The sequence below is a fragment of the Phaseolus vulgaris genome, chromosome 2 (assembly GCF_000499845.2).
Source record: "Phaseolus vulgaris cultivar G19833 chromosome 2, P. vulgaris v2.0, whole genome shotgun sequence".
NCBI lineage: Eukaryota > Viridiplantae > Streptophyta > Magnoliopsida > Fabales > Fabaceae > Phaseolus > Phaseolus vulgaris.
This window is the reverse complement of record NC_023758.2, coordinates 19,810,060-19,820,300: the sequence shown is the minus strand read 5'-3', so window position 1 is coordinate 19,820,300 and position 10,241 is coordinate 19,810,060. Positions and strand designations below refer to the sequence as shown.

The window sequence follows — 10,241 nt, the reverse complement described above, 5'->3', positions numbered from 1 at the left end:
CTTGGCCAACTGGAGGGAGAGCTAGTCCGCAAGGACGAACTCTTCGTCAGATCAAGGAGGAGCTTACCAGCGTCGTTGTTTGGGCTTATGGTGTTGGGTTTGAGGATGCCATGGCCCAGGTTGCCTCCGTGCATCCTGGGGTGGACCTATCTTAAACGGGGTTGACCAAGAGAGTCGTTGATGGGCAGCTGGTCGACGCCCAGGAGTAGCTCCTTCCTTGTTGTAACTTAACTGATTTGTGAACAATTTCAGTGCTTCATTCGAATTCCTTCTTCACCCCATCCTTTGCCAAACAAAGGTGAGGGAAGTGGTGTCGTTCTCGACCTTGGCTCATAGGTCAAGGGAGATCTTTAAGTAGGTATCGCGCCACTTTCAACCTTGTCTTACAAGACATGGGAGACCTTTGACTGGGAATCATGTTGTTCTCGACCTTGTCTTATAGGACAAGGGAGGTCTTCATTTAGCCGGACTCGACCTTCCCATACAAGGATAAGGGAGACATGTAACTAGAACCTATACTAGCCTTGCCTTACAATACAAGGAGGAGGTCTTTCTTTCTGACCTTACCCTAGCCGTGTAAGGGCAGGGGAGGATTTTAACTGGCAACTGTTTTGTTCTCGACCTTAACGTTCCCACACAAGAGGAAGGCTCACTAAGAACCATGTTATTCCCAGTTTTGGTGTTTCTAACCCAAGGGAGATGCTCGTTTTGCTGACCTCGCCCTAACTGCACAAAGGTAGGGGAGGATTTTAACTGTTGAACCATATTGTTTTCAACTTTGGTGAACTCACAGAAGAGGGAGGCTCACAAAGAACCATACTATTTCCAATCTTGGCGTATCAAACCAAAGGAGAGGTTCGTTTTACTAACATCGACCTAACTGTACAAAGGTAGGGGAGGATTTTAACTGTCGAACCATATTGTTCTCAGCTTTGGTGAACTCACACAAGAGGGAGGCTCACGAAGAACCATACTATTCCCAGTCTTGGCGTATCAACCAAAGGAGAGGTTCGTTTCGCTGACCTCGCCCTAACTGTACAAAGGTAGGGGAGGATTTTAACTGTCAAACCATACTGTTCTCAGCTTTGATGAACTCACACAAGAGGGAGGCTCACGAAGAACCATATTATTCCCAATCTTAACGTATCAAACCAAAGGAGAGGTTCATTACTGCACCACACAAAATATTTCTCTTTAATTGAATAACTGAAATTTTATTAGGTGACCTCATTAAAAAACCCTTGTAAGGGAAAAAGAGTGTCCCTTAAAACTATGTACAATGCAATAATCTTAACTGAAATAAAACTTAAGGTTGGTCGCGTTCCACTTACGAGGGATTGCTCCACCTTCTAAAGTCTCGAGCCTGTATGCTCCATTCCCAAGGGCCTCTGTCACACGAAAGGGACCAATCCACTTGGGAGACAACTTGTTTTCTAACTGGTATGGGTGGGTTTTCCGCATCACCAGGTCAGTGACCTGGAACTGCCGAAGTCTCAGCTTAGAGCTGTACCTGTACTCCACCTTTCTCTTAAAGGCTTCTTCCTTGTTCCTTGCTTCTTCCCTGACCTCATTCAGTTGATCCTGGTTCACCTTTCTCTCTTCGTTGGATTCTTCAGCCACAAAGTTCTGAAAACGTGGTGAGCTCTCTTGGATTTCTACAGGAATCATCGCGCTTGAACCATACACCAAGCTAAAGGGTGTCTCTTTGGTAGTGGATTGGGGAGCGATGTGGTATGCCCACACAATTCTAGGACCTTTTCTTCCCAGGTTCCCTTGGCTTTCTCCACCCTTCTCTTCAGACCTCTGAGTAGAACACAGCTGGCAGACTCGACCTACCCATTCGTTTGGGGGTGTTCGACCGATGCGAACACTTGCTTTATGCCCAACTTTGTGCACAACTTGCCCAATTGTTGGCTAGCAAACTGGGTGCCATTATCGAACACCAACCGTTTTGGGACTCCAAAGCGGCATACTATATTCTTCCACACAAAGTGTTGGACCTTGTGGGCTGGTTCAGCCTCTATCCACTTTGTGAAGTACTTAATGGCAACCACGAGGTACTTCATATGTCGCACCGCTAAGGGAAATTGCCCCAGGATGTCAATCCCCCAGGTATGGAATGACCATGGGCTATAGATCGACCTCAACTCTTCTTGGGGCGCCTTGTGCCAGCCAGCATGTTGTTGGCACTGCTTGCAGTGTTGTGCGTACCTCGTGCAATCCTCCTTCATGGTTGGCCAATAATATCCTGCGCGAACAGCCTTCGACGAAAGAGCTCAGCCACCAATGTGGCTCCCGCATATCCCTTCGTGAAGTTCTACCATAATGCGCGTGCACTGCTCACCACTTACACATACCAGGGTGGGGTGAGTGAAACCATGTCTGAACAAATTCTCATCGATAAGGGTGTCTCTACTCGAATTCTTCTTGACTACTCTGGCCTCTGTAGGTTCCAGCGGGAGTACCCCATCAGCCAAGTAGCGCTAGTAAGGCGTCATCCAGGTTTTGCCTCCTTCAACTAGGCAAACTTGCACTGACTCTTCCCCTGGTAACGCGTATGTGTTTATTCTAGGCGTTTTAAGGGTTTCTTGAGCCAACGACTGATGACTTCTCTTAACACCTTCCAAGGTGCTTATCTATTGGACTTTCGCTGCGTCGTCTATGAAGGTCGTCCTCAGTTCAATGTGCCTCTGCAGTTCCACTTGGTCTCCAACAAAACCATACATGCATCCCACGTAAGACATCAACTGGTCAAGAGACAACTGCAATTTTTTGAAGGTCGACCAGAACATCACGTCAGCCGAGCTTCCTTGATCTACTAGGACACGATGCCTGTTGTCACCACTGAGATCACCATGGGGTCATTATCATGTGGGACCACATCCTCCAAGTCGATCCTGGTGAAGATGATGTCGGGCTCGGGTGTCTGATCCGACCTCTGCCCTTCCACTGATCCTGGTGAACACTCCTCTGGCGTACTTCTTACGCTAGGAGGCGGTACACCCTCCTCCAGAGAATCCTGTCGCGATGGTGTTGATTTCTCCATGTATGGGCACCTCGTGTCCCTGATCTTCTGTTGGGGCCACTGTCGTTAGAGCCCCGTGCGAATCTTGTAGGTAGTCCTTCAAGAAACCGCCTCTTACCAGTTCATCCAACTGGAATCCCAATGTTAGACAGTTGCGTAGGTTATGGCCAAGGGCTTGGTGAAACTCGCACCAAGCGTTTTTACTGGGCCCTAGCCTCTTATCAGTCTTTGGTGGAGGGTTTAATCTATTGGCCACATCGGGGATGGCAATCAGATCCTTCAGTTCCATCCGAAAATTGTGTCTGGGTGGGGTTTTCTCTCTCGTGAGTGCCATGGTTTGGGGCTTCCTTGCTTCATATGGTGGTTGTGCTCCTGGGGCCTTCTTCTCTGTCGTGGCCTCATGTACCCTCATGGGTTGAGGACGACCTGTTCCCCGGGGTCGGACAGGGCCAACACTACCACGTTTTTTTATGATCCGATCCTCCACGATGATGTGTGCCATAGCCCGACGCCTGATCTCGCAAAACGTCTTTGGGCAACACCTTATCAGCAAGTTGCTGAAGGGTCCTGGCAGCACTCCTTTGGTGAAGGCGTGCACCGTTATGGCTTCGTCCTTGGTGTGTAGTTTCACCACTTGTACCCCAAACCTGTTTAAAATATCTTTCAATGACTCTCCCTAGTATTGCCTTACGTTAAAGAGATAGTAAGAGATTGGAGGGGGAGCCCGGTTGACAATGTACTGTTCTCTGAACAGCATTGTGAATTGATCGAATGAAGTAATATGTTTGTCAAGAAGGCTGACAAACCAGTCCAGCGCTACGCCTGCCAGCGTACTCATGAATAGCTTACAATACACAACGTCGAAGCCTCCTGAGAGGATCATCTGGGAGTGGAACGCTGTGATATACGCCTTTGGGTCCTCTACACCTGTGAAGGTGACTTTCGGGCCCATGAACGTGGATGGTATCATAGTGTCCATAATCACTTAAGAGAACAGCATGGGGTGAGCCCACGCTGGCAGAGTCGGGGCTCGCTCCTCCACGGTGCGTTCTCCTACATTCTGCAAATTCCTGCGCAGTTCCTCATTGATTCTGTGCAACTCTTCATTATTCGCTTGCGATGCGACCAAATCAACCTTGAAGCGATCCTGGTCGACTCGGGACGTCGCTACCACCTCCTAAAGGGCGCGTATGGTCTCCATGAGGTATTGTATGGTGACGTTGTCCCCTCCTGAGGGTGCAACAGATCCTTGCCTTGTGCTCCTCATGTTACTGGTGGCTCTCAACATGATTGTGAATGGGACCTAGTTTTATCTGGCTCCAAGGTGGACGCCAAATGTTCTCACCAGTTGACTTGGTTGTCGGTTGACTCGAACGACAACTTTTGGCCCCGCCTGTCTCCGTTTGGAGTCGAACTTCCCTGGTTAGAAGAACGCTTCACCTGTAAAGACAAAAGGCGCCCTTACGGCCATTTGCACTCTGACGCTCAAGTTAGTAAGGGCTAAAGAAACAGTAATTTGTGTAAAGCAATTTCAGTCTTAGAAACGGCGTACCTTTTCTAGGGTTCTTACCACCCTTTATATAGGTTGTATCTAGGGTTCCTAGGTGAAAGTTCTTGCACCGCTATTACACAATTTTAGCATAATCTGGCGCATAAGACTTCCTTTTTCTGGAGTGCAATCTTTCTAACAGCTTAGCCGCCAAGGTACCTACTCACGTACTAGCGCTTGCGGCCTCATCTGTTCTGTAAGTGCCCTAAGTATTCATGTGCCATGCATGTAGTCTTTCCTTGGAAACCCTAACCCTAACGAGCCTTAGCACCTCTAGGGAACACTTGTTTGTGCCATACCCGAATGTATCATACACACCTCATGCATGATCCTCTCGTGACTTAGGCGTTTTTGGTATCTAGGTGTTAACTCATGTTAACTCATGCTATCTGTGGGTCCCACTTACGTGGCCCACCATTGCTATCAGTCCACCGATGTTCGATGTCTTTCTCTCAGGCCGATGACTGAGGTTTGGGCTGTACAACAGAGACGTAAAGTACAAGAAAAGAAAGGCAAGAATGTAATAAGCAAAAACAAAACAACAAAAAGGAATGGAAATTCTAGTCGAAAAGCCTAGGGTGATAGTGCAATGAACACTGAAGAGCTCACTGACACACTACCACACTAATGCACGAAACTATTACAATGATGTAGTCGTATTGCTGACTAGAGCATTTTCCCAAACTAAAATACACACAAAAGTTTGCGATACAAAATACAGAAAGTTATAAATGTATAGAAAAACTGTAAAGGAGGTGTCTTGATTTGATTTTTGTGAAATGAAGGAGTCTGAAATGTCTCTGACACCTCTTTGTCTCCTCTTGATATTAAGTCTAGATATCCAATGAAAAAACCCACCGGAAGTTGGAAACACTTCACATTTGGAGGCACCCTTCAAGCACCACCAAAACCAACACAAGAGAGCAAACAAGAAATAAAGAAAGAAAAGCACAAATTTGGGAAAAGTTAAACGCAAATAGGAGGAAGAAATGTGACAAACGAGAGTAGAGATGTTAGAATCAGAGGCCTTAAACAAGTAGGGGTGAATTTTTTTTGAAATATTTCTGCATGTATTGAAGGTCGAGTGAAAAGCTATGAAGAATTAATCAATAGAAAGTCTGTTCTGCCAAATAGAAAGTTGTTTTTAAACTTGATTCCAGAAAATCAACCTGTTGTTTTCACAAAACAACCAGTTCTTTATACCAAAAGATTTGAAAAGCAAAGTTAAAACAATTTAATGAGTGTAGGGATAGAGAAATTCAGACATGATTTTTATACTAGTTCATTCTTAACCAAAAGTTACATCTAGTCCTCAACTAACCACTAAGAATTCACTATATAATCAAACCTAGATTACAAACCACATACCAAAAGTGATGATCTTGAACCGCTCAAGAACACACACCACTTTTGGCAAACCACACAATTTTGAGAAACACCTTCTGAAACTGCACCACACCAGAGCACACAGAAATACAATGTTGAAGGAAGAATGGAATAGAATACACTTGGGTAAATCAAAGATTAAAGTTCAGAATTACAAGACCCAATCCTATTCCACACTTGAGATGATCCAAAAGCTTTTTGAAATCTTGAAAACTGTTTTTGATTTATCTCTCCTTCTTAGTTAAAGCATAGGAGCGTAAAACAACCATTTTATACTTCAATCAAATGGTCAAAGCAGTTAAATCAAGAACCAAAAGTTGTTGGAACCATTTAAAACAGATTGGAACAACTTAACTGAATTCTGCTAAGGTTTGTAGAAAAACAACCAGTTGAATTCTCGAAACAACCGGTTGAATCAGTTTGACAGCAAAGTCGAAACAAAGCCAAGCTTTTCAAACTCATTTTAAAAGTCACTAAGTGTCAAACAATCAGTTGAATCGACATCTCAACAGGTTGAAATTTCACACTCTTTAGAAAACTCATTTTTAAAAAAAAGATTAAGATTCAATTAACCTTGGATCATCTTAAAGAGTGAATTAACAATTCAAAGACTACTAAACACACACACAACCAATAGCAAGGTCTTCAAGCATTCCTCTTGGATTTGGAGACATCAAAGCACCTTGTTCAACAAGAGAGTCAACAAAGACAAGCAAAAAATTAAGGACACCAAGAAAAGGTAGCACAAGCAAAAAGGACCTAAAGAAAGCTCTACAAAAGATAAAAAAAGCAAAAAACTAGAATGAGCTAACATGTATTTTAACATATATTTTTACAAAATGCTTTTGAATCTAAAATTTTTATCGTATATTCTGCACTCAATAAGGGACAAAATCCCACAAATTTTAGGGCAAACAGAGATGTATACACTGAGAAACAAATCAACCAAACTTGTAAAATCGCAAACAATTTGGTAGCACAGGAGAAACTGGCAGATTGGATTGTATAATTTAAGGTAATTTTTCTAAAGCGAATTTTGAAACTGAAAATTTAACTAGTTCAAGGTAACATATGAAACAAAATATGGTAAAAATTTAAGGCTAAAACACCAGGGGAAATAGGTGCAAAAAGTATAAAACCGAGAGAAAAACTGGCATTGAAACAATTTAGCAAACAAAAAATTTGGCTTTTGAAATTTATAAATTTTTTGAACGTAAGATGAGGGCGTGCCTTTTTTATTGAGTGTGGTACACATGTTAAGGTCTTGAAGGAAAAATTTCACACAATTTAGATGCGAAATGAGGTCAAGATAATTTTTCTAAACTAAGTGCAAAATAACAAATTCTTGAAACTGAAACAGAGGCCTAAGGAATCAGAAACAAATGACAAAACACTTCACGAATCAAGTGGAAAATGATGCAAAAAAACTCACTAATTAACTAATAGCAAGTTAAGATACTCAAAACTAGGTAACAACACAAGGCAAACCACATGAAAATTGAAGCAAAATAGAAAGAAGACTTTAAGCAAACAGGTTGTGTGCAGTAGAGAAAAACTCAAACAATTTTCATACAGTAGCAACACATGATTAATTGTGACAAGATTTTTGAAAAATTGGAACGTGACAATTGACATGCAACGATTAGAAACCATAAAAAACACCCAAATGTACACAAACACATAATTAAAGGTAAGAAATAACAAGAAACATACACGAATTAAAGAAAAATAGCAAGAACATGAATTGTGTGGACAAGTTAGGTTGCGAAACGTGTGTGAAGGATTTTGAGCAAAATTAAACCAAACAAAAGAAAAGAAAAATGAATAAAATCATACACAAGACATATTAAATGGTGAAAACTCAAAGAAACGACACAAGAACCGATCAAACCGAACAAAAATGTAAGAAAAAAGTGAAAAACAACAAGGATGAGCAACGAAACTTACCAAGAATTGGAGGAGGCAAGGTGCTCTGAATTTGATTGGTGGAGCAACTGTTTCAATTGGTGAAAACAAAGGAGAAACAATGGAACGACAATATAAACGAAACAATGCGATAAAACAACAATAAACACAAAGAAAATGAAGAAGAAAGCATAACAAGAGTGAGGTTGTGGAAACTTGTATTTAAAGTGGGAAACAAATTACAATTAATGAAAATTGATTATAAACGGTGGAAAACAAAGAAACATGGACCAATAACCAATAACAAGTATGAACCGTGAAGAACAACACTTTACAGAAAAAAAATTGGAGAGAATTTTACTTAGCTTGGCCGAAAGATCTTAATGTGCTCTGATCCACCTGATGTAAGCCAAGGTTCATACTTGTGGATGAAGAATGGAAATGCAATGAAAGACTTGAATGAAGAGAGGAAACCGATTGGTTTTTTGGTTCGTGGAGGTGTTGATGGAAGCATTAAAGAGGAAGTTGGTGAGGCCAACCTTTCAAAGGCTTATTGGGTCGTCTAGGCTTGCAAGCAAGAGGAGATTTGAGAGAGAATGATTTGAGTTCAGAATGCTTCATTCACATTTACATCAAATCTAAGTACAAAGTGTTTAGGCAAAATATTTATAGATAATAAGGAAAAGAGTTAACTTGCTCCTTAAGCTACTTTAACCCTAGGTAAGCGTGCTTAACCATGGTAGGGTTGGTGGCTTAAGGAGTGGCTTATATCCGTTTAAGATGCTCTAGAGATCCTTGCTTGTGTTACAAGTGAGGATCTCTTAGAGTGTCTTTAATATCTCTACAACATGCCTTTTAAAATTACGTTTACAAATAGAACTTCTATACAAGTGTCTTCTACTTTATTTATGAAGATAGTGATTTGTCTTTATTGGTGTGTGTATGATGGCTTTGGATGATCCTCCATCACTTACATTCCACTCCATTTAAACTTTTCGTCTCTCTCAATCTAATCATCCAATGTCTCAATCCTTTTCTCTCTACTATGTTTTTCTAAGTTCACTTTGATTCTCTTAACCAAATTTAAAAATTAATATTTTGAGTCTTGAGTGAATGTATATAGTTTGTAAATATTGTTGTTCTTTGTTTTCTTGCATTAACTATAATAAACTGAACCAATTTGCTTCATGACTTTGAAAAAGCTTGATTTTTTTAAAACTCTTTTCCTAGTCTTTTAACTCTACATAAAATCAAATTCCTCAACTTTGTTAAATAGTATTTATTTATATTTTGATCTATAAAAACAATACTTTGAAAAATCCACCGACAAATTCATTGGGTTTTGTCACTATCTTTAAAATAGAATTTTGCTAAGGTCATCTTTCTTTGTGGGTAACATTGCAGTAGGATATGATTACACATTGAAACATGCAAAAAAACATGAAAATTCATTAAAATGTTTTGATAGAAAAGGAAATCACATAACTGCAACAAGGTTTGACATGATTTCCCATAGAAATCACATACCCTAAATTAACCTAGCCAAAATATAAACCCTAAATTTCCACAGAATCAACGTTTATTTCAATGCTTCAAACAAATTAACCTAACCAAAGTAGAAACCCTAAATTACAAAGATAAAAGAGTGAGCGAGATGAGGGGTGAACTTACCAAAACTAAGCCCAATCAGTGAAAGAGTGAAACGATGCCACTAGCCACGAAAGAAGTGAGGAAGAAGAAGTTGGTGAGAAGTCAAAAGTGCGAAGGAGACGCATGTTTAGTTCATGCATTTTTTGAAGGTGCAAAGGAGATGTGTGTTTTTTTATCTAACACGAGAGAGGGAAAAAGAAAATCTTTTTCCTGCAAAATCGAACTGTAGGTATTTCCTTTCATTTTTCAAACAAACTAGAACAAAATTGATTTAGGTCTCCAATGATTTTTTAGGGTTCGAAGATTGAAAGGGTGAAAAGCATGAAAGTGGAACTTACTTAGGGTTCAAGAAAAATGGAGAAGAACCTATAAAAAACGAAATGGAGAAGAAGCTACAGAAAGAACGAAATGGAGAAGAATTTACCCAATATTTATTTTTTAATTCTATATGTAATACTTGTACATATAGATATAATGCTTTGAAAATTATTCCCTCTTAATGGAACCAACATTACATACTGATAAAATCCGTATGTAATCAATTTTGGCTTACATATGGAAAAATCCATATGCAATGCCTATTTACATACTGAATTAAATTTGTATGTAAATATCCATATGTAACGGTCACTTTACATACGGATCTAAATCTGTATGTAATAATTGGTAATGTCAATGGGTATACTATCACATATAGAAAAGTATGGCTAGAAAAAAGAAAGTTCT

The 10,241-nt window shown here is 40.6% G+C and overlaps 1 protein-coding gene across 1 annotated transcript; it reads right to left on the bottom strand.

Annotated features, from left to right (window-relative positions):
* Positions 1-1,290: 1,290 nt before the first annotated feature.
* Positions 1,291-1,668, bottom strand: LOC137809167 (uncharacterized). The gene has a single exon (XM_068610304.1). The coding sequence runs from the start codon at positions 1,666-1,668 to the stop codon at positions 1,291-1,293; it is 378 nt and encodes a 125-aa protein (XP_068466405.1).
* Positions 1,669-10,241: the final 8,573 nt, after the last annotated feature.

What these genes read in the sequence shown, in the direction of transcription:
- LOC137809167 (XM_068610304.1), bottom strand. Translation starts at nt 1,668, where the DNA reads ATGATTCCTGTAGAAATCCAAGAGAGCTCACCACGTTTTCAGAACTTT.